The following is a 27,338-nucleotide window of genomic DNA, read 5'->3' as shown; positions in this document are numbered from 1 at the left end:
GCTTCTTTGGGCGTCCCTGAGTTTCCCCTCCTCACCTAATCCCTTTGGCTGATTGCTCTTCTCTTTGGCTTCCTGGGTTTTACCCCTTTCTCCTACTCTCCCAGGTTACTTTTTAGTCAAACAGTAGGCCTATAAAGTGAACAATAACACTGTTGAGGAATATGCTTAAAAAATACAAGAGCAAAAGGGCAGTATTTACCCTAAAACAAAGTTCAGAAGGCAGAAAAGATGGGCAAATGGAAATAGGGAAAACAAGGAATAAGTGAGAAGAGTGCTATTATGTTGAGGGGATTGCAACTAATGTCACAAAATAAAATTGATGAATGGGAAACTGATTTGCTTTGCAAACTTTCACCCAAACCACAGTAAAATGTGGCAAAAAAAAAAAAAGAAGACTCAAGTGGAGAAGATTGCTTCTCAAGAGCAGGGTCTGGAGTGAGACTGTTGGTGTTGTTGTGAGACTAGAACGTGGAAAAGAATTGTCATGCATAAGATAACATTTGTTACTGAAATAAGTCAGCAGAAACAATTCAGGCCTAGGTAAGGAGGAGATATGTCCCCACCTCCCTCCTCGTCACTTCATTACCCTCCTCCAAAGCATATAAACTGAAAGAGTGGGAAGACGATGAGTCTCCCACTGTCTGTGCTGACCTCTGGGTTATATCATACTCTTTGACGACAAAAAGTATCATCATAATCCTTTATCTTAGTGTAGATTTCATTGTACTGAAATGCTTCAGTTTTTGCAAGCAAAAGTGTAAAATGGCCTTTAGGTAGGAATGACTGCCACAATTTGGGTGTAATTGTTTAAAATGTATTCTCATTCTTAAAGAACACTTTTTTTTTTTTTTTAAACTTCTTGTCATTGCTTTTCTCTTTGTGGAGAATTTCAAACATACAGATGTAGGTAGATGAGTACAATGGACCTGTGTGCCTCCATCATCTTTATTCCCAATTTGTGGTCAATATTGCTCATCTAGACTCCAACCACTTGCCCTCTCCTTTTATTGTGAAGCAAACATCCTAATGTTAGTTTCTTTCTTAAATATTTAGTTTTATAACTCTGCAAGATAAGGACTTCTTAAGAAACATAACCACAATCTTACCATTATACCTTTAAAATATCTCTAATGTAATCAAATATCCAGTCTGTTCAAACTTTCAATTTTTTTAGACCATGATCCAAATATGGTTTACAATTGCCATTACTGATATGTCTTTTAAGACACTTCTAATCTATGGGCCTCTCCATTTCTTTCACTATGTGTCTCTCTTATCCTTGCAAATAAGAAACTGGATTATTTGTCCTCTAGATCTTGTCAGGATCTAGATTTTTCTGATTGCATTCCTGTGGTGCAGCATATTCCTCTGACTTGTGTATTTCTGATAAATTCATAGTTGTATCTTGACGCTTTTTCAGATCCGAGGTAGATTACCTTGGACAAGACTACTTCATAGACGATATTATTTGTGTTAGTTATCTATTGCTTCATAACAAATTAGTCTAAAACTTAGAAGTTTAGAACAAAAAGCATTTTTTAACATTGCACAATGACTATAGGTGAGGAATTCAGGAGTGGTTTAGCTGGGTCTTTGTTGTTATGTGCCATCGAGTCAGCCCTGACTCACAGCGACCCCTCTTTGGGTTTCCAAGGCAGTATCACTACAGAAGTAGATTGCCCTACCTTCCTTCCGAGGAGTGGCTGGTGGCTTTGAACCACCCTAATGTAATCAACCTTCTCGTGAAATGCCTCTGGCTCAGTGCAAAAAAGGGCAAGGAGGTGGCATGTTTTGACCTCCTCTAACTTCACAAGAGGAAGAGAGTATCACCATCAGCAGCCCAAGGCTTATTCCTATGAGGTTAGATATGCTGCCACCCTCCAGCCTTTTACTAATTCTGACACCAACCATCCCTCCCATGGCTCTCACTACTTCTCTGCTGAGTTCAATAATTTGTTGTAATGACCTCACAGAACTCACAGACAATACTGACGATTATGGAGTTTATTAGGGAAGTAACAGTCTATAATTCAGGTTCAGGAACATGCTCAGGATACACGTCTTCAGTCAGGACAGTCTCCTCTCAGCTATGCCCTCAGGCATGCCTCTCTGGCTCTTGGCCTCTCGGGCTGGCCTCTCTGCCCTCCTTAGGCAAGTGTTACATAGCACTTTTAACTCTGCCCAAAGGTACACCTAGGTGCACCCCACTCCATAAGCAAGTCTCCTGCCCAAGGGCACACAATTTTCTTGCTCTATGGTAAGGGCAGGTAAGCCCTCTGCTCTGCCTCATGCCTCCTGGTTCCACTGCTGCTGTCTCTCTACAGGGGCACCTCTCTGCCAGGGCATCTCTCTGCTGGCACATCTCTGCCAAGAAGGTCCAGCGCAGGGATCTCAGGTTCAAGGAAGCCCTCTACTTCACCTCCAGCACTTCTTTCTTGGTGGCAATGAGATCCCCTCTCTGCTGCTTGTTGTTGTTATGTGCCGTTGAGTCGGCCCCGACTCATAGAGACTCCTCCTTGGGTTTCCGAGACAATATCACTACGGAAGTAGGATTGCCCAACCTTCCTTCCGAGGAGTGGCTGGTGGGTTTGAACCGCCAGCCTTCTGGTTAGCAGTCAAGTGCTTTAGCCACTATGGTACCAGAGCTCCTTCTCTAGGAGGGCTTATTTTGAAGCCTGGCAGAGTGACAAAACTAACCAATCCCAACATCAGAGTTCTACACATCTTATTTGCAAGGTCCCACCCAGTAATCTGGTGGGAGTTACAAAGACTATGGCTAGAAAAACCATACCAAGTAATTCACTGCACCACACTAAGGGTCTCTGATGAGGTTGTAGGCAAGATGTTAGCTGATGTTGCTGTCATCTGAAGGCTTGGCTGAGGCAGGAGGACGTACTTCTAAGAGAGGACACTCACTTTACTGACAAGTTGGTGCTGTTTTTTGGCAGGGGGGGCTCAGTTTCTCACCATACGAATCACTCTTTAGCACTGTTTGTTTCCCCCAGAGCAAATGATCCAAAAGAAAGCAAGGTATAAGCCACAGTGTCTTATGATCTACCCTGGAAGGCACACACATTGTTATTATACAATATTTACAATATTTTACTGGTTACACAGGTCAGCCTTATTCACTGTGGTAGGAGACTAAACAAGGATACCAATTCCAGGAGGTAAGGATCATTGGGAGAAATCTTGGAGGCTGGCTATATCAGTGTTCTTCCATCAGGAGGTTCATAGATCTTTTTGTCTCTCTCTTTGTGATGTTAGCAATCTTTGATTGCTTAGTTCATTACATGTTGCAAAATGGTTATATTCTATTATTCCTTTTTCATTTATTAGCTGGAATACATCTGTAAGTAGAAAAGTACAAGAAGGTAAGAAAAACTTGCCCCTGCCTACTATTTGGTTGCTTAGTAGTTCAGTTTGTGTAGACAAGTCAGGATAAATGCTTTATTCTTTCCCTTTATTTACCAATTTTCAACGTAGAATTGGTTTCCTAGCATCATCTCATAATGACCAGTCAGACTTTTATTACAAGTTTGTAAATTTAAACATATTTTATATGTTTTAATTCATTGCAATTATTATCTTATTAGTGCTCATATAGTCCCACTGTGGTAGGATAAATAATGGCCCCCAAGATGTTCATATTTGGATCTGTGGCCTCTTATATGGCAAAAGGGATTTTGCAGGTGTGATTAATGTAAGGATTTTGAGATAGGGAGATTAGTCTGGATTATGTAAGTGGATCAACATAATAACAGGACTCCTTATAAGAGGGAGGCAGGAACTCAGAGGAGAAAGTGATGTGATGATGGAAGTGGAGATTGAAATGATGGTCTTTGAAAATGGAGGAAGGGGCCACAAGCCAAGGAATGTGGGTAACCACTAGAAGCTTAAAAAGGGAAGGAAAAAATTCCCCCCTCACAGCCTCCAGAAGGAAGCAGCTCTGAGGACTTCAATGAAACTAATTTTTTATTTCTGACCTCTAGAATTATGAGAGAATAAATTTGTGTAGTGTTAAGCCATCAAGTTACAGTAGCAATGGGAAACTAATACACTCATCTTTGGTCAATGGTGTCCTCTTCAAATTAGCTATTATGGTAATTAAGGTTGTATGTCAATTTAGTTGGGCCAAGACATTGAGTGACTTGGCAGCTGGATATAGTTATTCCCCATGATGAGATTAGATGTTGTATAATTGCCCCCATGGTAGAATCCACTGTGAGCAAATAATCAGTTAAAGGAGAATTGCCTTTGGAGTGTGCCCTGCTTCCAGCATATATAGAAAAGATTCTGCATTTGGTTCAGTCTTCATCTCCATTTTCTGGACTTGAACCTGTGGCCAGCCATGTTGCCTGCAGATCTTGGGATAGTGCCATTTTACCTGCTTATCTTGGGTTCATCAGCCTTAGCAGCCAGCAGCTGCATGAGTTAGGAGAAGCCTCCAGCTTCAGTGGGCCTGGAAGAAGAGGCAGACTTGAAGCCCAAGGTCAAGGGGCCTTCACCCAGCCCCTAGAGCCAGCACTCTAAATTCAGACTTCTAACCTCCTAAACTGTGAAAGAGTAAATAAATGTCTGTTTGTTAAAGCCATCCGCTTAATTGTATTTCTGTTATAGCAGCACTAGAGAACTAAGATAGCTATCTAATATAATAAGATGTTCCAGGATCATCTTGACCATTTTCTGCCCCAGATCTGGCATCAGCTATTTTCCAAAGGAGTCCTGGTTCCTTTTAGTTGCAAATGATATTTTAAGACCATGATCTAGGTTTTCACCTTTTTTTAGAAATGGAAAACTGGCCCATTTAGTTCTATAACTTTTACAAACATGATTAATTTCCTCTAAACTTGAGACTCTCAGGCCCCAACTAGATGTGAAGTTATATCTTTTTTTTGGCTTCTGACATCAACAGTATATCCTACAAAGAAATTTTAAGTAACAAATCTAAAGATTAGCTGCTTTTCTAAAATGAAGTGTGTGTTTTGAAATGTAATGCATATTACAAACAAGATAATGACCATTGTTGTTATTGTTATGTGCCCTCGAGTCGGCCCCGACTCATAGTGACCCCTCCTTGGGTTTCCGAGGCAGTATTACTATGGAAGTAGGATTGCCCAACCTTCCTTCCGAGGAGTGGCTGGTGGGTTTGAACCACCAGCCTTCTGGTTAGCAGCCAAGTGCTTTTAGCCACTATGCTACCAGAGCTCCTAATGACCATTATTAGGACTCAAACATTCCCTTGAACTTTAGCTTGCTATAAATCAGTGCATTCTCAAACCTGGTAGGGGCAGACCAAAAAAACAAAACAAAACTCACTGCCATCAAGTCAATCACAACTCACAGCCATGCATTAGAGCTTAAATGCTAAAGCACTTGGGGTTGTGGAAGGCTGTGGTCTGCAGTAGGAGCCCTAACTCCATTTTGAGGCTTGACATAAATTTCAGAGTCCATTTGGGTTCTTTCTGACCATTGAGCCAGCACTGTGGTCATACATAGACAAGTTCCTGACAAACCTAGGGAGGGGCAGTTTGCCTTCAGGAAGAATGTGGTTGAGAGTAGATTATGTTCACCCAAGAACTAGGCAACTTGCCTGAGTGTGTCCTTTTCTAATTTAAATTAAGGTTGGGGTCTTGGTATTGTTTGGCAGCTACCTTGCAGCTAAGACTCAAGGCTGCATGGTCATGAGTCTCAGTCTATCCAGACCACCACCCAGCCAGGTAGTTAAGGCCCAGAACCAACCCTGTAACCCTTTTCTATCTTCAATTATGTATGTATCCCAGTCATGGTCTTTTCCCTGCTTCTGTAGTCTCACCTAGGAGCTCTGGTAGCAGTGCCTAAGGCATTTGACTGGTAACCAGAAGGCTGGTGGTTCAAACCCACTAGCCACTCTTTGGAAGGAAGGTTGGGCAATCTACTTCTGTGGTGATACTGCCTCGGAAACCCAAGGAGGAGTCACTATGAGTTGGATCTGACTCCACGGCAGTGGTTGTGTTTGCATTGCATAGTCCTGCCTGCAACAGTGATGAATCGATCTACCACCAATCATGATTTTGTGATGATTCCAGCCCCCCATCCCTGGGTTTCAGCCCCCCCCCCCTTCAGTCATATGTAATTAACCCCATGGTCATGACTCCACAGACTCCATTCAGCTTTCTGTACTATGTACATGCTGACGGTTTCCCTCATCCTGGATGATTGTCTCTGTTTTGCCTTTGTCCTGTCCAATGCTTAATAAAAGTGTCTCTGTTGAACTTGTTTGAATCTGGGGTCTCTTTTCCCCTATTTTAGCCAGAGAACTGGTTTAAGTCCACACTCACAGAGTAGCACTACAGCAAATGTCCCTAGTCTGTTGTCTTATACAGCCTTATCCTGCCCTGTGGGTAAACCTATTGCTAAGTAGAAATAGTGTGCAGTTCTGCCCACTGGATACAGATTTCTGGGCTACAAGAAGTTGCTATATCATAAATAGGTCTTGGAGAGAATGGTGTTGTATTGCCAATGGAAGGGAGTATTGTTGAGAATCTAACGGAGATCCAGGACTGGTTTTGTTACTATTGACCAGGAAGTATTTCATTTCAGTTTTTAAAGCTCTAGTCACTTTCATTTGCATCGAGTGTTCAAAAGAGTAAATTATAAATCATTTTCCTTCCCCCCTTACAGGAAGAACTCAAATATTAAAAACACAGACCTACTCTCACACAAAAAAAGAGGAACTCATTGAATAGGACCTCAGAAATCACATGACAGATGACTAAGTTAAATCTTCTCTGCTTACTGCAAGAGAAGAGTCAGATGATTATTTACCAATCCTCCTCTACTTTTCAAAGTTTTGGAGATATTCCATCATGTTTCCATTTCTACTTTTTTCCACCCTGTTTCCTTTCATATTTACTGAACTCGGAGAGCAACATTGGATCTGCAACTCCTCTGATTTAAGTGTTTGGTACACCTACTGTGGTAAGTAAAACTGCAACAACAAATGGTTTCAGCTATTTCAACAGTGAGTTTTCACAGGAAACTTACTCTGACCTTGCCCAGACACAGGAAACAACTGTGCATTCCAGCTGCTGCTGCTGCTGACAGGAAAAGTGATGGCTAGTATGCCCTATGTGGATCTTCTCGATCCCTCACAGGGCCCACAGGTCTCTAAATTGTGTTGTTGTTCCTTGTTGTCAGCTATCTCTACCTTCAAGTTTCAGATTCTTCTCAGTTTCAGTAGCATTTGACTGCTAATCAGAAGGCTGGTGGTTCATATCCACCAGCCACTCCTTGGAAGGAAGATTGGGCAATCTCTATTTTCACAGAGATTCTGCCTTGGAAACCCAAGAGGGGTCACTATGAGTCGGAATCGACTGGGTGGTAGGTTTTTTGGTTTTTTTTTTTCCCATTGGGGAGGTGATTTAAGACTTTGTGGTTCTTCCTTTTAAGGAAGTAGAACCAGTCTCCTCCTTGGGTCAGTTTCTCTCCAGACTATCATTTTTTAGGGCTTTTGGAATCATATACCTAATCGGGTATGCTAAAAATAATTAAGACTCACTGAAATTCGTACTTTTTTAGTCTGAACAGTTACTATATATACATATGTTGTTGTTGTTGTTATGTGCCGTAGAGTCAGCCCCGACTCATAGCGACCCCTCCTTGGGTTTCCGAGGCAGTATCACTACAGAAGTAGGATTGCCCAACCTTCCTTCCGAGGAGTGGCTGGTGGGTTTGAACCGCCAGCCTTCTGGTTAGCAGTCAAGTGCCTTAGGCACTATGCTACCAGAGCTCCTATATACATATAGGGAGACCATTTTGATTCCAGAAACAGCAAATGGCTTGAAGCAGCTGGCTACAAAACCAAAAACCAAACCCACTGCCATTGAGTCGGACCTGACTCTTAGTGACCCCTCCTTGGGTTTCCGAGGCAGTATCACCATAGAAGTAGATTGCACAACCTTCCTCCCGAGGAGGGGCTGTGGCTATGGTGAACCGCCAGCTTTCTGGTTAGCAGTCAAATGCCTTAGGCACTAGGCCACCAAGAGCTCCCTATAAAGAGGAGAGGAGGGAGAAATATAAAAGATCTACCATTGGCTAATCCTAATGTGATTGGTGGGAGCTCTGGTAGCACAGTGCCTAAGGCACTTGACTGCTAACCAGAAGGCTGGTGGTTCCAGCCACTCCTCGGAAGGAAGATGGGGCAATCTATTTCTGTAGTGATACTGCCTCGGAAACCCAAGGAGGGGTCACTATGAGTCCAGCCTGACTCAATGGCACATAACAACAACAATCCAACCTTCTCTCTTTCCTGAGAGCAACTTGTATCAGGTTGCTTCCAGCCCAACTGCTAGTAATTTGGCCCTCCATCCACCAGCAGCCATGAAGTTTTTGAGATTTAAATTAGGAGGTAATGGTTTGACAACTATCCTTTTCTAGCAGGTTAGGACAAATTTATGGGGCTGTAGAGCAGTTTCTAGCAGGCTTTTGCAGTTTGGGTCAGGCTTTTTATTGTTAATATTTGATTTTGGACATAAGAAAAACCTAAAATCAAAGTAAGATGTCTATTATTAATTTTCGGGTTCAACAAATACAAGCCTGGTTCTGTCAGTTACTAGCTGTGTGACCTAATTGCTGCGGGACCTGCAACAAAGTACTTAGCCTCTTTGTGCCCCAGCTTATCTATAAAATGAAAATTATTTTAGCACTACCTCATAATGATTGTTGTGAAGTTTTAGCACAGGACACATAGAAACAATAAATAGTGGCTTTTTTTTTTTTTTACCAATCATAATGAGTCAAAACAATGACAATACCTAGTACTGTTAACTGGTTATATTACTATTTTCCTCCTTTTCATTACCAAATGTTGATAGGTCTGAAGGTACAGCTTCAGAGCCTGACTGTTGTTTTGGTTGGGTACTTTCCACTGTGTTGCTTACAATGGGTTGGCTGGCCTTTTCTATCCACTGGCAATGGCATAGTGCCTAAGGCGTTTGACTGCTAACCAGAAGACTGGTTTCCAATAAAGAAACACAATAACCCCACAAAATTCCAATTTCATTAATTTTGTGTGCCTGTGTGTTGTGTGGACATGAATCTTGAAACTGAGGTACGGTCATATCCGAATTTGGAGACTTTAGACTTAAATTAAACTCCATTTTGAGCTTCTACTTTTGTAAAGACACCAGTCAGCATTTTTGTCAAAGTTTTACTGTTCAAAATAACAAAGAAGGCCCACCCATGGTCACCCAGCTGATTCTATCTCAGAGTGGAACTGCACATTGGGTTGCCAAGGCTGTAAATCCTTATGGAAGAGCTCTGGTGGTGTAGTGCCGAAGGCCCTTGACTGCTAACCAGAAGGGTGGTGGTTCAAACCCACCAGCCACTCCTTGGAAGGAAGGTTGGACAATTTACGTCCGTGGTGATACTGCCTCAGAAATCCAAGGAGGGTCGCTATGAGTCGGGTCTGACTGCAGCAATGAGTTTTTTCAATCCCTATGGAGGCACTTATGGAGGCAGGCTGCCTCATCTTTCTCCTACAGAGCAGCTGATGAGTTTGAACTGCTAGGCCTTTAGCTTAGCATCCCAATGCTTTGGCCGCAGCACCATCAGAGCTCAGGTGCTAAAGAAGGCAGAAGTCAGAATTTTCCACCTAGACAGTTACTTAGTGTCTGTGTTTTCAGCTGGCTTCAGAGAAGGTTGCCTTGGCCAGCAGGATGAGAAACAGAATTGATAATGTTAAATGAAGTTAGAAGTTGTAAATAACTTTGTAGCTAAAATAGACACATATCAAGTGTTAACCCCAAAAGGTTTTCTCACTCATTAGGATTTCCCACTGTGTGTCTACTAGGTCTTTGTAAATCTGTAATTGAGATTGTTGTTGTTGTTATGTGCTGTCCAGTCGCCCGACTCATAGTGACCCCTCTTTGGGTTTCCGAGGCAGTATCACTACAGAAGTAGGATTGCCCAACCTTCCTTCCGAGGAGTGGCTGGGGGGTTTGAACCGCCAGCCTTCTGGTTAGCAGTCAAGTGCTTTTAGCCACTATGCTACCAGGAAACAGATTTCAGATGTGTCAGAAAATTTAACCTCTGACTGAATGCTTTGTTAAATAACTCTCAGGATTTGTTTACTCAGGATGTAAACAACTCTGAGGATGTAAACAGATGAACTTACTAATAATGTTTAAATTTGTAGCTTTTGTCATGCTTCCTCCCCTAGCTACCTGCCTATTAACAGAAATCCTTTTAAACCCTTAAGGTTCTCCCTGTAATTTGGAGCATTGCAACATCTTGTATCTCAAACTCACTGCTGACTCATAAGGACCCCTCCTTGGGTTTCCCAGGCAGTATCACTATGGAAGTAAATTGCCCAATCTTCCTTCTGAGGAGTGGCTGGTGGGTTTGAACCGCCAGCCTCCTGGTTAGCAATCAAGTGCTTCAGGCCCTATGCTACCAGAGCTTTTTGAATGTCTTCCCCTTTCAAAATGATTCTATTCCTTCAATAATTTTTTCTTGTCTAGCAGAGTGTCAGTCTAGTGTTTTCTACTAAGACAGGTGTATTGACTATCCTGCCTAATATACTCTGGGAAATGCTGATAAAATAGGTGTGTGACCAATCCCACACTTGTAACCTTTTTCCTGTTTGCAAATTGTACTGAATCCCCTCTCAATTTCTCTCTGAAGTCTGTCCCTCAGGCAAAAACCAAACCAAACCTGTGGTCATCAAGTCAATTCTGACTCAAGGTGATCCCATGCATTATTGAGCAGAATTGCTCAACAGGGTTTTCTTCTCTGTATTCTTTATGGAAGCAGATCACCAGGTCTTTCTTCCACAGCACCACTGGATGGTTCAAACCTCCAAACTTTATGTTAAAAACAAAACAAAAACCCCAACCTCACTGCTGTCAAGTCAATTGTGATTGATAGCGACCTCTCCTTGGGTTTCCAAGGCAGTATCACTATGGAAATAGATTGCCCAGTCTTCCTTCTGAGGAGTGGCTGGTGGGTTTGAATTACCAGCCTTCTGGTTAGCAGGCAAATGCCTTAGGCACTACGCCACCAGAGCTCCCTTTTATGTTAACAGTTGAGTGCAAACCATGTGCACCACCAAGAGAACTTTACATCCAACAGGATAAGCTTATAGTCTGCCTCTTCCAGAAAGGTTCCTCAGTCCATACAGGCCTCAGTTCTCTCTCCTCCTTTAGCTCTTATATATACCACTTGCTTGGCTCTACATTGTTCATTAGGCCTTTATTTACATAATACTTCATATTACTACTTAGCTTTTAATCTTTTAGTAATAACAACTCAATTGATTTGTCTTTTGAGTTGATTTTCTGAAGGAGGATCTTGCCCCTTCTCTCTGACTTTGATGTGTTTAAGAAAAAAAAGAAGCAAATGGGAATGGAGAGTAATGAGTTGGGGGAGAATCACAGGAATCATATAGGTATACAGGTAGGCAGGTGGGCAGGTAGGCAGCCGTCCAAGGCACAGCAATTGCTCTCTATTCAACTGCAGCAAGAGAGGAAGGAGGAGAGAGAGGAAGAGGAGGAGGATGTGGAATGTGTAGCTAATTACGCCCATGAGCAACTGCCTCCTTTGCCATGAGACTAGAAGAACTAGATGGTGTCTGGCTACCATTACTGAACATTTTGATCAAAGATTCCATGGCAGGATCCTGAACAAAAGGGGAAAAATGCAGAACAGAATTTCAAATTCTCATGGACTCCAGACTTTCTGGAGACACCGAGGATGAATAAACTCCTGATACTATTACCCTGAGAAAATCTTTAAACCTTAAACCAAAAATATATATCCCTAAAGTCTTCCTTCCTTGGGCAATCCTACTTCCGTAGTGATACTGCCTCGGAAACCCAAGGAGGGGTCGCTATGAGTCGGGGCTGACTCGACGGCACATAACAACAACAAAGTCCTCCTAAAACTGAACAATAGTTCAGCTTGACTACTACTAAAAAAGGAGCTCTGGTAGCATAGTGCCTAAGGCACTTGACTACTAACCAGAAGGCTGGTGGTTCAAACCCACCAGCTACTCCTCGGAAGGAAGGTTGGGCAATCTACTTCCATAGTCATACCACATTGGAAAGCCAAGGAGGGGTCGCTATGAGTCGGGTCTGACTCAATGGCAAATAATAACAACAACAACTACTAAAAAACAAAACAAAACAAAACAAAAAAACCAGGTCTGCCTTGAGCATTATCTGTATGGATAAAATTAAGAATTATCTGTGTGGATCAAATTGACAACAGTAACTCGAAAGAGTAGATAGAAACCTTAGGGGGCAGTGACTTTATATTAATGAGGGAGGAAAAGTCAGAAAAGGAGGGTGAGAATGTTGTACAACCCAAACAATGTAATCAGTATTACTAATTTGTACATGTAGAAATTGTTGAACTGGTGTATGTTTTGCTGTGTAAATTATCAACAACATCAAAATAAGTAAAATTTTAAAAAAACCAAAACCAAAACCAGTGAATGTGCTTCCTTTCCTGGAGGCATGTTATATTCTTATAAAAAGATGGATTTGAAAATAAATTATAATAAAAATTTATACATCTTTATTATAATAAACAATGAACTAGTACTATAGTGTTTTTGTGACTGTGGCGGTGGGGACATGTGGAGAATCCAGGAAAGGCTTACTAGAGTTGATGATGTTTGAGCACATTTTGAGGGAAGAGAAGTTTCCACACTGGTAAGGACAAAGATACTCTTGCAAGAAGGAATTGTAAATCTATGTCATGGAAATTTCATTAAAGAGGTAAAATGAGGTGTTATGATGGTTCAACTCTAGCCAATGGTCATCTTTTTCTTTCTTGACACCCAGTAGCACTCACTGCCCACACTCAGAGTGGCAATCGTGTTATTTCCAGTGCCAGCTGCAGTTGCGTTGAATGTCTGACTAAGAAGTACTCTAAGGCTGAAGTCAGTGTGAAAAAACGTCATGATGGATTAGCAATGGTGACCTTTGTGATTACTGGGAAAATCAGGGGCTCTTGTTCTGTGCATTTGCTGAACCTGGTCACCACCTTCTGAATTTGATAAAACAAAAGTTGAGCATTACCATACACATGATAACTTTAAAGTAATAAGATTATTTCCCACTAGTTCTCTAGCCTTTGCAAATGACCCAAGTTAATTAAAATTACATGCTGTATCCTGTTATAAGGAACTCTGGTGGTGTAGTGGTTAAAGCTTTTGGCTGCTAACCAAAGGTCAGTGGTTTGAACAAACCAGTAGAAGAAAAATGAGTCAGTCTGCTTCGGTAAAGATCTACAACCTTAGAAACCCAATGTGGGTCACTGTGAGTCAGAATCATCTCAATGGCAGTGAGGTTTTTTTTTTTTTTTTAATTTTGATACTGTTGTAGGCAGTTTTGAATCTTACGTCTAATTATTTTATGTGTGTAGGGCTTGTCTCCCAAGAAAAATCACAGCCTTCTTAACACAAGTCCCAAGTCTTTTACTTCTATTCTGTACTCTCCATCACCCACCACCATGCCTCTCTCTGTTGCTGGCCTAATACTTGGCACCCATTAAAAATAAAATTAAAAAAAACCCCACAAAAACTCACTGCCCTCAAGTTGGGTCTGACTCATAGCGACCCCTCCCTTGGGTTTCCCAGGCAGTATTGTTAGGGAAGTAGATTGCCCCATCTTCCTTCCGAGGAGGGGCTGGTGGGTTTGAATCGCCAGCCCTCTGGTTATCAGTCAGATACCTTAGGCATTAAGCCACAAAAGCTCTAAATATTTGGCTAATTAGATTGACTCATTGTTGTTTTCATCGTAATCAGACTAACTTCAGACACGTGGGAAACTTGATATCAGACTAAAGTGAGTTCCTGCCCAATGCCTGATCAAGCCAAATCAATCAGTTCACACACATCCTGCACTTCAGAGATACGAAAAATAATCTATTACCACGTGCATAGTAAGAGACAGGGGCTGTACCCAAATCTGACTCCCAAAGTGAGGGTTGATGTACAGTTTTTGCAGTGTTCCGGGAAGGGACTACTATACATATTCATATAAAGTCCAGGAATTTGGGCATGAATTGCCTGGGGATTGGCTGAAGTTTTGTTAGTCTTGGTTTAAAGGGACAGTCAATTTTTAATGCAGTGTACTTGCGCACTGGATGAGTTACACCTACTTCCTGTCATCACCAATTGGGGCTTAGGCAGAGGGAGATGTTAGTTCCAAGCACCTTTGTTCTGTTTCTTCCACTGTGCATGTCCAAAGGCCAAAACTGATCCAAGTTGATTTTAACAGATTTCAAATTGGTCTTGGCTGGGTTTCTGAAAAACAACTTTAAGGAGATGAGTTATCATGCCTGATCATCTGTTTCCAACCAGAGTGTGGGATAGTTACAGAAAGGGTGGGGAAGTGAGTTAAACTCAGCTTCAAACTCAACTGGAAACAGAATTTCGCTTAGTATGACACGGAGTATTGCTCTGGTGATTCACTGCCTCTAATTTTTTCTCAGCTTCTGCTCCAGAGACTTGGTCCTCTTACTCTGAACACTTGTTGCAAACATATAACAAGGAATGAAGATATACATTACATCACACTTGGTTGTTGTTGTTATTAGGTGCCATTGGGTTGGTTCTGACCAACGCTTTGTACAACAGAAACACTGCCTGGTCCTGTGCCATCCTCTCAGTCATTTTGAGCCCATTGATGCAGTCACTGTGATAAACTATCTCATTGAGGGTCTGCCTCTTTTTAATGGACCCTCTACTTTGCCAAGCATGATGTCCTTCTCCAGGTATGAATCCCTTCTGATATAAAATGTACAAAATATGTGAGACAAAGTCACAGTGTTCTCACTAATGCTAAGAAGCATTCAAGCTGTACTTCTTCCAAGATAGATTTGCTTATTCTTCTGGCAGTCCATGGTATATTCGGTGCTCTTCACCACCACTAATTCAAAGACATCTGTTCTTTAATCTTCCTTATTCATTGTCCATCTTTTGCATGTATATGAGGTGATTGAAAATACCATGGTTTGGGGCAGGTTCACATTAATCCTCAAAGTGACATCTTTGCTTTTTAACATTTTAAAGAAGTCTTTTGCAGCAGATTTTCCCAGTGCAAATTTCTTGACTACTGCTTCCACAGGTGTTAATTGTGAATCCAAGTAAAATGAAATCTTTGACAACTTCAAACTTGTCTCTGTTATCATGCTGTTGCTTATTGGTCCAGTTGTGAGGATTTTTGTTTTCTTTACGTTGAGCTATAACCTATACTGAAGGCTGTAGTCTTTGATCTTCATTAGAAAGTACTTCAAGTCCTCCTCACTTTCAGCAAACAAGGTTGTGTCATCTGCATATTGCAGATTGTTAATGAGTCTTCCTCCTATCCTGATGCTATGTTCTTCTTCATGTAGTCCTGCTGTGTGGATTATTTGCACACCTTTCCTAATTCTAAACCATGCAGTATCCCCTTGTTCCCTCTTGGTTTATGTACAATTTCCTCATGAGCACATTTAAGTGTTCTGAAATTCTCGTTCTTCAAATAATAGGTGTGTTATAATTAATTTATTTTTGGACATTTAAGTTTTTATTTTTCTTCTTCTCTATTTTTTTGTTTGTTTGGTTGGTTTTGGTCTTATACCATGCAGTGATGAATATCTTTTCTCCAAATGTTTATGAACATCCATGATGAAGGAAAATAACAGTCAACTCACCTCATTCTATGAAATTTTATTGCAGACATACTCAGTTCACTGGATAACAGTTGTCAACACTATTTTAAGTGCTGCATTCAGTGGCAAAGCTAAACAAAACTGGCGTAGTCCCTCTTCTCTCCTCCTGAACACTTTTATGAGCTCTTCCTCCACTCTGCTATTCAACTTTCTGTTTAGGAAGTTTTATCATTAACTCATTCATTCTTTTATTCCCTCAATTTCCAGCACTGACTAGATTTCTAATTATTCAGTGTATTTTTCTATTTTGGACCAATGGAACATACAAAAAAGGTAACGAGAGTGGAGAAAAGGAGGGCAGTGGAGAAATTAAACCCAACCCATTGTTGCTGAGTTGATTCTGATTCATAGTGAACCTATAGGACAGAGTAGAATTGCACCATAGGATTTCCAAAAGTGTAGTCTTTACAGAAGCAGACTGCTACATCTTTCTTCCACAGAGCATCTGGTGGGTTAGAACTACTAACCTTGTGGTTAGCAGCTGAGCACTTAACTACTGCACTACTAGGGCTCCTTCAGTGGAGAAAAGGGCAGGTTAGAAGTCCCAAAATGGAACAAGCAATTTCATGAAAATATGTTTTGGGGAGATATTTATTGCAGGGGGAGCTTTAAATTTTTCTCATTCTATGCACTGGAAGTGTCTTTTGGGTACTGATATTTAGAATATTATTCCTATTTAAAATGCTTTATGATAATTTATTGACATTATCTTTATCCCACTTAGATAACATGAAATACCCTATTTCATTGAATCTTATACCCTGTATCACATTGAAGGGAAGCAGAGGACATTTGCAGATATCCTACATTCCAAGTAAGTCCAATTTTTGTTTTTGTAAATCAAGTAAAAATGTTTAAGGAATATCCATCATAAATGATTATGTTCCAAAATATACTTATATTAGTTATCTATTGCTATATAACAAATTATCATAATCTTAGTGGCTTAAAACAAACACATTTATTTATTTCACACATACTTTATCTCATGACATTGACTGTAATTTCCCACAATGCAACAGCTCTCTTTCCACTTCCTCCCCATAGTCACCTCTCCCTGTATACTTCCCTTGCATGCATGCCTGCTGCCCAAGCTGTCTCCCTGCACATACACAGCCCTTCTATTCTCCCATGATAGATCTCTCCAAGGAGTGTATCTACCTAATGTAAATGTTCACCTCATATGCCTATGTTTTGTTTGGCTACGAGCCACAGGAGTGGGTTCAATTCCAGACCTGAATGGCAGCTAGGGGCCATAGTCTCAGGGGTTCCACCAGGCCCAATCAGACCAGCAACTGGTCCCCCCCCTTTTTTTTCATTTTATGATTTTGAGTTTTGTTCCACCTTGTTCTCCAACTCTATCCAGGATCTCCTATACAGATCTGCCTCTGAGTGGTTGACAGTCGTAGCTGGGCATCATCTAGTTCTCTTGGTCTCATAGTCATATAGGTTGAGGATTGCATGGTGTACCAGTTGCTTGGACTAATTGTTTCCATGTGTCTTTGATTTTCTTCATTATTCTTTACTCAGGACTAGCAAAGAACCATCGTTGTATCTAGATGGCTGCTTGCAAGCCTAGAAGATCCCAACAATACATATTTATTATCTCTTCATTTCTGTGGGTCAGCAGTCTGGGCCTGATTTAGCTGGGTCTGCTTCAGGATCTCCCATGAATGCAATCACATTGTTGGCTAGGGCTGAGGTCTCTTTTTGAGGCTCAATTGGGGAATGATCTGCTTTCTACCTTATGTGGTTGTTGACAAAGTTCAGTTCTTCCCTTGCTATTGGCCAGCACTCAGTTCCTTGCCTTGTGGGCCTTTCTAACATGGCTATTTACGTCATTAAAGCCAGTAAGAGAGAGCATCTGCTTGCAAGATAGAAGTAATAATCTGGGTGACTGTAATGAATAGGAGTTTATTCTCTTACAGTTTTGGAGGCTAGAAGTCTGAGTTTAAAGTGCCAGGCTCTAGGAGCTGGGTGCAAACCCCTCAGCCTTGGGCTTTAGCTCTGCCTCTTGCTTCCAGCCCACTGAATCTGGAGGCTTTCTTCACTCAGGCAACTGCTGGCTGCTGAGGCTGACAAACCCAAGGTTGACAAGTAGAAAGATATACTCCCAATATTATCAAACCACATGACAGGCCACTAATTCAAGTTCATTAAGAGCCCTAAGATCGGCAGACAACATGACAGGCTGCTGAACACAACTTGGCTACATTTAGGATTCAAGCATGCCCAAAACTGCAAACCATTCCCAAAATTTCTCCTTATATACCAGAAGCAGACCACATTCCCAAGCAGCTACTCAGCTGCTTGCAGCAGATTCCACCACGGAATTGATTGCCAGTCTCATCATGGGGAATAACTACAACCAGCTGCCCAGCCACTCAAAACCAGGCCCAGCCATGTTGACATGTAACCTTAACTACCACAGTAGTCTAATCATGGAAGATAGCTTCGATCATCTTTGCCATTTTTTACTGGTTATTACCAAGTTACTGATGTCTAGCGTACACTCAAGAGGAGAGGATTATACAAGGGCATGAATACCAGGAGGAAGGGATCAATGGAATCCACCTTAGAGTTGTCCAGCCACTTTTGAAATATTTTACATTGTTTAAAATACGCTTAACTCATCTTTCAGTTCCATGAAAAATGGGAAAAAAATAACTTGTCATGCATTAGGTGGACACGACAGGGCTATCTTGGGCCCTTGAGTGTCCAGGAATTCCTTGTGAAACCAGTTCCTTCAACTTCTATACTTTTGGAGAAGTTCAGGCACAAGTTGTGGGGTGGGCTATGGGACCACTGTTTGAAACAGACCCCATGATCTTCTTCTCCACACCCTACCCTGAAATTAGAAAAATGAAGACAATTTAAGATGTTTGGTAGTATTTTGATATGGCCCATGGTAATGAGGAACAGCACATTTGGTGAGGAAGATGAATATAACAAGGGTGTGGGGGCAGCATCACCTCTAATGTCACAAGGGGGAGGAGAAGGATCAAGATCAACATCAATAGCCCAAGGCTGGCAGGTCTCTGGTTCTGCTGTTGCCATTTCTTTGCCACTTCTTTTCACTGTCTCTCAGTCATCACAGGAACATGTTACAGCTCTCCCTCTGTGTCCCCTGGGTTGATGAAGTTCAGCACAGGGATCTTGGGTCCAAAGGATGCACTTCATTCCTGTCTCTTCTTTCCTGATGGTAGTAAGATCCTCCTCTTTTGTCTTGGACTGGCTCATTTTAAGCCTAGCAAGGTGGCAAAACTGACCAATTCCCACTTTAGGATTCCATACATTTTATTTACATGGTCTTATCCCCACGAGGGTGCTGTGCACCTTATTTACATTATTAGTAAGCTATCCAATCCCCTTGGTTGGCCACAGGCACCTCACATTTGCATAGTCCCACTTAGTCATATGGTGAGAGTCCCAAAGACCATGACTAGAAACACCATACCAGGCAGTTCACTGCACTGTAATGAGTAAATCAGTTTTGGAAATGTTGCTAAGCAACACTGAGTAGAGGTGTCGAATGGATATATGAGACAGACGCTCAGGAGAAAAGCAGGATTGAAGATAATGATTTGGGAATTATCACCATATATTAATTACCTAGGGCTGCCATATCAATCAAAACACCACAAACTAGGTGATTTATAAGAATAGAAATTTATTGTCTCATAGTTCTGTTTTTATTTTTATTTTTTAAATTTTTATTGTGATTTGGGTGAAACTTTACAGAGAAAATTCATTTTCCATATAGCAGTTCATACATATTTTGTCTCATGACATTGACTGCAATTCCCCACAATGTAACAGCTCTCTTCCTACTTCCTCCCCATAAGTTACCTCCTCCCTGTGTCCTTCCCTCCCATGTACTCCTGCCCTCTGGCCTATCTCCCTGTGCAAACACTGCCCTTCTGTTTTACCATGATTGATCACTCCAGGTAGTGTATCTACCTGATGTAAATATAAATATTCAGCCCATAAGCCTGTCTATTATTTGGCTGGAAACCACAGGAGTGACTTCAGTTCCAGACCTGAAGGGTAGCTAGAGGCCATAGTCACAGGAGTCTCACCAGGCTCTCAGACCAGGAAACCTTGTCTTTTTTTTTTTTTTAAATGGTTTTGAGTTTTGTTCCACATTGTTCTCCTACTCTATCCAGGATCTCCTGCACTGATTCCCCTCTGAGTAGTTTACAGTGGCAGCTGGGCACCATCTAGTTCTTCTGCTCTCATGGTCATCTAGGCTGAGGATCACATGGTCTACCAGTCCCTTGGACTAATTGTTTCCATGCATCTTTGGTTTTCTTCATTCTTCTTAGAGCAAATTCACTTTCCATACAGCAATTCATACACATTTTGTTTCATGACATTGACTATAATTCCCCACAATGTAGCAGCTTTCTTCCCACTTCCCCCTATAGTTACCTTTTCCCTGTATCTTTCTTTCCTATGCATTCCTGCCCCCCCAAGCTTTCTTCCTGTGTAAACACTACCCTTCTGTTCTCCCATGATTGATCACTTTAAGGAGTCTATTTACCTGATGTAAATGTTCACCCTATGTGCCTGTCTATAGTTTGCCTGGAAGTCACTGGAGTGAGTTCAATTCCAGACCTGAAGGGTGACTAGGGGCTCACCAGGCTCTATCAGACCAGTAAACCGGGTCTTTTTTTGTGATTTTGTGTCTCACAGTTCTTGAGGCCAGTAGTCTGAATTCAGTGTATAGGCAGGGCCATGTTTCCTCTGAAGTCTTTAAGGGAAGATCCTTTCTTGTCTTTCCCAGCCTCTGGTAGCTCCAGGAGTTCCTTGGCTTGTAGGTGCATCTTCACATGGCTGTCTTTCTCTGTCTGCAACTGTTCTCTTTTATAAGCTACAACTCATATTGGATTGGGTCCACATTATTCCAATATGACCTCATTTTAACTGGTAATACCTTCAAAAACCCTATTTGCAAACAAAGTCATAATCACAGGTACAAAGGGACTTCAACATAAAGTTTTGGATAACACAACTCAATCCATAACACAATTTTTGTGGTAATTAAAGCCAGGGAGAGTGTTGTAAAATGGTGTGAGTAGCATCAGAACCTGTCTAACTTCAGAAAGGATAATGAAAGTCACCATCAGCATAAAGCTGATTCCTATGAAGTGGAGGTCAGACATACTTCCACTCTCCAAACTTTTTACCAATTCTGATGCCAGCTATCCTCTGCATGACACTCTCTACTTCTTTGCTAAGTTTGAAAATTCATTGCAATGGCCATACAGAACTCACAGACCATACCTATAATTCACTGCTTTATTAAGGAAGTAACATGGTATAACCTAGGATACGGGTCAGGAAACATGTAGGCAAAGTCTGGAAGTCTTCCCTAAAGAGGAGAGCACATCCTTCCCTTCTTCAGTGTAGGACAGCTCTCTCAGCTCCTCTTGGTCATGTAGGCAAACAGGCCATTCTCTCTGCCATTCATGCTGCCTCTCAGCCACTGAAGGCTTTGGTGAAAAACAAGGCTGCAGGAATTGACAGAATACTAACTGAGATGTTTCAGAAAATGGATGGAAGGCTGGAAGCACTCACTAATCTGTGCCAAGAAATTTGGAAGACAGCTACTTGGTCAACTGATTGGAAAGGATTCATATTTTTGCCCATTCCAAAGAAAAGGGATCCAACAGAATGTAGAAATTATCGAACAATATCATTAATATCACATGCAAGTAAAATTTGTTGAGGATAATTTAAAAACAGTTGCAGCAGCTACCAGAAATTCATGCTGGATTCAGCAAACAATGTGGAATGAAGGATATATCACTGCTGATATCAGATGGATCTTGGATGAAAGCAGAGATTACCAGAAGGATGTTTACCTGTGTTTTATTGACTATGCAAGGGCATTAGACTGGATCATAACAAATTATAGATAACATTGCAAAGAATGAGAATTCTACAACACTTAATCGTGCTCGTAAGGAACCTGTACATAGACAATGAGGGAGTCATTCAAACAGAACAAGGGAGAATCGTGTGGTTAAAAATTAGGAAAGGTACACCACGGTTGTATCCTTTCACCATATTTATTCAATCTGTTTTCTGAGCAAGTAATCCAAGAAGCTGGACTATATGAAGAAGAACACAGCATCAGGATTGGAGGAAGACTCATTAATCATTTGTGATATGCAGATGACTCAACCTTACTTACTGAAAATGAAGAGGACTTGAAACATTTACTGATGAAGATCAAAGATATAGCCTTCAGTATGGATTACACCTGAAACTAAAGAAAACAAAAATTCTCATAACTGGCTAATAAGGAAGAACATCATGATAAACAAAGACAAGATTGAAGTTGTCAAAGATATAATTTTACTTAGATTCACAATCAATGCCTGTGGAATTAGCAATCAAGAAATCAAACAATATGTTACATTGAGCTAATCTGCTGGAGTTGAGTCCTACTCGATGGCACATAACAACAACAATCTGCTGGAAAAGGCCCCCTTAAAGTGTTAAAAAGCAAAGATATTTCTTTGAGGATTAAGGTGCTCCTGATGGAAGTCAGGATACCAAGAAAGATATCATGCTTGGTAAAGTGGAGGGTCAATGAAAGAGGGCAAGGCCTTCAACAAGATGGATTGACACAGGGCCTGCAACGATGGGTCCAGGTATAGCAGGGATTGTGAGGCTGCCACAGGACTGGACTAATAAGGAAGAATATCATGATAAACAAAGACAAGATTGAAGTTGTGTTTTGTTCTATTGTACATAGGGTCATTGTGAGTTGGAGACTACTCGACAACACCTAACAACAACAACTTGGGTAAAGGCATAGGGACTCCATCTACAACAGAATGAAACACTTCCCAGTCCCATGCTATTCTCACAATTGTTGCTATGTTTGAGCTCATTGTTGCAGCCACACTGTGTCAATCAATCTGTGTTGTTGAGGGTCTTTCTCTTTCTCATTGACCCTCCACTTTACCAAGCATGATACTCTTTGCCAGAAGCTGGTCCCTCCTGATAACATGTCCAAATTACATAAGACAAAGTCTAAGTGTCGAGATCTTTGCTTCTAAGGTAGTTCTGGCTACACTTCTTCCAAGACAGATTTGTTCATTCCTCTGGCAGTCTATGGTATATTCAGTATTCTTTGCCAATACCAAAATTCAAACATATCAATTCTTTTGTCTTCTTTATCCACTATTCAGCTTTCACATGCATATGAGGCAATTGAAAACACCATGGCTTCCGTCAACAACAAACGCAACGTACTGCAGTGGTGTCGGATCCGACTAGTAGTGCAGTGCCTAAGGCACTTGACTGCTAACCAGAAGGCTGATGGTTCAAACCCACCAGCCACTCCCCTGAAGGAAGGTTGGGCAATCTACTTCCGTAGTTATACTGCCTAGGAAACCCAAGGAGGGGTCGCTGAGTCGGGTCCGACTCCACGGCACATAACAACATTTCTATGGAAGCAGGTTGTCCAATCTTCCTTCTGAAGAGTGGCTGGTGGGGTTGAACCACCTGCCTTCTGGTTAGCCGTCAAATGCCTTAGGCACTACGCCACCAGAGCTCCCCTTATTGGTCCAGTTGTTAGGATTTTTGTTTTCTTTATGTTGAGGTGTAATCCATACTGCACACTGTAGTCTTTAATCTTCATCAGTAAGTGGTTCAAGTCATCCTCACTTTCAGCAAGAAAACTTGTGTCACCTGTATCCTGATACCATGTTCTTCATATAACCCATTTTCTTGGATTATTTGCTCAGCATACAGATTGGATAAGTATGGTGCAGGATACAACCTTGACCCTCCCTTTTTGATTTTAAATCATGCAGTATCCCCTTGTTCTGTTAGAACAACAACCTTCTTGTTCTGTTAGAATAACAGTCTATGTATAGGTTCCTCAGGAGCACAATTTAGTGTTCTGGAATTCCCATTCTTCTTCTCAATGTTATATATAATTTGTTATGATCCACACAATCGAATGCTTTCGCATAGTCAATAAAACACAAGTAGGCATCTTTCTGGTATTCTTTGTTTTGAGCCAAGATCCATCTGACATCAACAATGATATCCCTCATTTCACATCCTCTCCTGAATCCAGCCTGCATTTCTGGAAGTTTTCTGTCAACATACTGCTGCAACCATTTTTGAATGATCTTCAGTAAGACTTTACTTGGGTGAGATATTAATGATACTCTTTGAAAACTTCCACATTCTGTTGGATAACCTTTCCCCATGAGAAAAATAAACTCTTAATATTTTTATGACATGAGGTAGTTTTATCACTTGGAGCCCAACAAAGTTAGGTTCTAATCCTCCCACTGATACTGAGAGATATGATAGCTGTTGTCCTTACTGATTACATTTTGAAGAGATGGCTCTCAGGTCTTCAGGAAATATTCCTGGGTTGGTAAAGTGGCAAGAAGCTTATTTAATCTTTTGAGAGGATTCTTCAAAAAAGGCAAGTAAAAAATTTACTATTTCTAGATTTCTAAAGTAAATGCTCTAAGGAAAAGGGAAGCAGAAAGTCTCACCTTTTCTGCATCTGGGGGAATTAATTTTTTTTTAAATTTTCAATTTATATTTAGCTTTATACATAGGACATTTTAAGTGTATAACACATACCAGTATTATTTATAAAAGAATGTCTTTTTTGAGGGACTGATGGGATCTGTTATTTTTCTTTTTAAGGGAGAGACATAAAAAAATTGTATTTCAATCTCTATGTATCTACCAAGTCCCTGGATTTTCCAAAGCGCAAAGAAGTTGTTTGTCGAGGATCTGATGATGATTATTCTTTTTGCAGAGCTCTAAAGGGAGGTGAGCATTCAGTTCATATTACTCTTGGAAGATAACGTAATTTCTTATGAGAACACTATGAAATTTAAATATACTGAAAATGTGATGTTTTCGGATAATAATTCTTTGTTCTAACCAAAATTGTTAAAACTTCCAGCAGCTTAAGCAACATTTTATAATTATGTTATTAAGTTGTTAAGATGACACTTATTTGAGTATGTTTGAAGGGATATTAAATTTTTTGTGTTGTTCAGATTAATGTTTTACATTTACCCTTACTTATGGATCTCATTTTCTAAATATTATGTTAATTATTTTTCATTGAAACTTACCAAATATTTCTATGCAGGTATATTGGTTTCTTTCAATGTCTTTCCTTTTTTCCTTCATGTTGTAATTATTCGCAGAAGCATAAAATTTCAGAGTTTATGATGTTAAAGATCATGTATTCCAAACCCAATAATTTTTCTTAAATTTTTTCTATTTTAAAAAATGTAATTCATTTTATTTTTGTTGTTGAGAATATATACAGCAAAAACAATACACAAATTCAAGTTTCTACATGTACAATTTAATGATTGATTACATTCTTTGAGTTCTGCAACCATTCTCATCCTCTTTTTCTTTTTTTTCTCCCTCCTTAACATAAACTCACTGCCCCCTAAGGTTCTTATCTAATCTTTTGAGTTATTATTGTCAGTTTGATTCCATATAGATAGATGGAAGAGAATAATGCTCAAGGCAGATAGTCTTTACCAGTTAACTATTGTTTGGTTTTAAAAGACAATGCTTCACTGCTATTCATAATGTGAATAGTTTTTTCAGAAGTGGATGACCTTGCCCTGTCCTTCTTTCTACTCTGTCTTGTCTGGAAGCTCTGCTGAAACGTGTTCAACATGGGTGACCCTAGTGGTATTCAAAATACCAGTGGCATAGCCTCCAGCTTCACAGCAACTCACAAGCCACCACAATACGACAAACTGACAGACAAGTGGTGGACCAGACAGTTTTTGGACCAGGGAGTTTTTGCTCTGTTGTACATAATAGGTTCTCTATGAGTCAGAGCTCTGGTAGCGTAGTACCTAAGGCACTTGACTGCTAAAAAGAAGGCTGGCGGTTCAAACCCACCGGCCACTCCTCGGAAGGAAGATGGGGCAATCTGCTTCCCTAGTGTTACTGCCTCGGAAACCCAAGGAGGGGTCACTATAAGTCGGGTCCGAATTGACAGCACATAACAACAACAACAACAAATATATTGTACTACAATTGTTTTTTAAGATTAATTTATTTAATTGTTTGAAGAGCTAATCCATGTGATTAAAAATCAGAGTGTAAACAGTACACAGAGTAACATCTTCCTTCTCTTATCCCCTATCTGCCTAATTTCCAACTACCCTAACCCCAATCCTCCAACACGGATAACCTGGCTCAGTGGTTTTATACATATACTTTCAGAGTTTCTTTAAGCACATTGCATGTACAGTAAACATGAATGTTGTTGTGGTTAGGTGCCATCAAGTCAATTATGATTCATAATGACCCTATGTACAACAGAATGAAACACTGGCCAGTCCTACACCATATTCACAATCATTGTTATGTTTAAGTCCATTGTTGCAGCTGCTATAGAGGGTCTTCCTCTTTTTCACTGACACTCTACTTCATCAAACATGATGTTCTTCTCCAGCGACTGGTCCCTCCCAATAGCATGCGAATGCGAAGTCTTGTTTTCTCCCCCTTTTTATATAGAAGTCAGCATGTTTTGTACTACTCGGTACCGTTCTTTTTTTTTAACGTAACAATATTGTTAAAATCTTTCTAAATAGTCTACTTTTGAATAATCTTACTTCATTGGTGCCTTGGCTATTTAGTACTGTTGTAATAGAAATAGCCCAAATGGAAGGCTTTATCAAACAGAAATTTATTTTCTTACAGTTTAGGAGGCTAGAAGTCCAAATTCAGGGCATTTATCTAGGGGAATAATTTATCTGTCTTTTGGGTCCTTGTCTCTTCTGAGCTTCTGCTTATGGGTTATCTTCATGTGGCTTGACATCTCTCTCTATCTGTACTTTGCTTGTCTGCTTGTTTAATCTGTTATATCTCAAAAGAGATTGATTTAAAACACACTTTAGATTAATCCCATCTCAATAACACAACAAAGACAACTCATTCCCAAATGGGATTATAACCACAGGCATAGAGGTTAGGATTTATAACACATTATTTTGGGAACATAATTCAACCCATTATAATTGGTTAACTATTATTTTAAAAACATAATATTTTATTGTGTTTTAGGTGAAAGTTTACACAATAAATTAGGTTCCCATTTAACAATCTTTGTACAAATAGCTCTGCACCATTGTTTTTGTGTAGTATGTTATGCCAGTTGAGCTTGATGTCCCCTGTGACCATGTCCTGAGACCACATGTCCAACAACTCGCCCCATCAAGGTGGTTGACTGTGCCCAAGTAATTATCATAACTTTGTCTCCTATTAGTTCTAGTTATATGGATATTCTTTTATTTATTTATTTTGTTTTATTTTTTTAATGCATTTTATTGAAATATAATTTATGTACAGTGAAATACACAAAATTAAAGTGACATGGGTTAATGCTTTTTTTTTTTTTTTTCCCAGTGTTCTCTCCCCTTCTCTCCCACCCCTGGCAACCAACAAAGAAAAGTTTCCCTCCATATATAAACCTTTCCTTGATCCTCCACAACAGTGAACTAATACTATATTTGTCCTGCTGTGATTGACTTATTTCACTCAGCATAATGTCCTCCAAGTTCATCCATATTATGCGGTGTTTTGCAGACTCTACATTATTCTTT

The 27,338-nt window shown here is 40.5% G+C and overlaps 1 protein-coding gene across 1 annotated transcript in view; it reads left to right on the top strand.

Moving 5' to 3' along the window:
• The first annotated feature begins 6,848 nt into the window (after window positions 1-6,848).
• The window catches only part of LY96 (lymphocyte antigen 96), a 36,416-nt gene continuing 15,926 nt past the window's right edge, over window positions 6,849-27,338 (top strand). Inside the window, exons 1-3 of the mRNA XM_007956757.1 lie at window positions 6,849-6,960; window positions 16,427-16,516; window positions 24,394-24,522. Coding sequence (XP_007954948.1) covers window positions 6,849-6,960; window positions 16,427-16,516; window positions 24,394-24,522 — 331 coding nt within the window. The remainder of the gene's footprint in view (window positions 6,961-16,426; window positions 16,517-24,393; window positions 24,523-27,338) is intronic.

Source organism: Orycteropus afer, unplaced genomic scaffold (genome assembly GCF_000298275.1).
Source record: "Orycteropus afer afer isolate SDZICR_OR568_19922 unplaced genomic scaffold, OryAfe1.0 scaffold00662, whole genome shotgun sequence".
NCBI classification, from domain to species: domain Eukaryota; kingdom Metazoa; phylum Chordata; class Mammalia; order Tubulidentata; family Orycteropodidae; genus Orycteropus; species Orycteropus afer.
The sequence above is the reverse complement of the archived record's forward strand: the minus strand, read 5'-3'. Positions and strand labels throughout refer to the sequence as shown.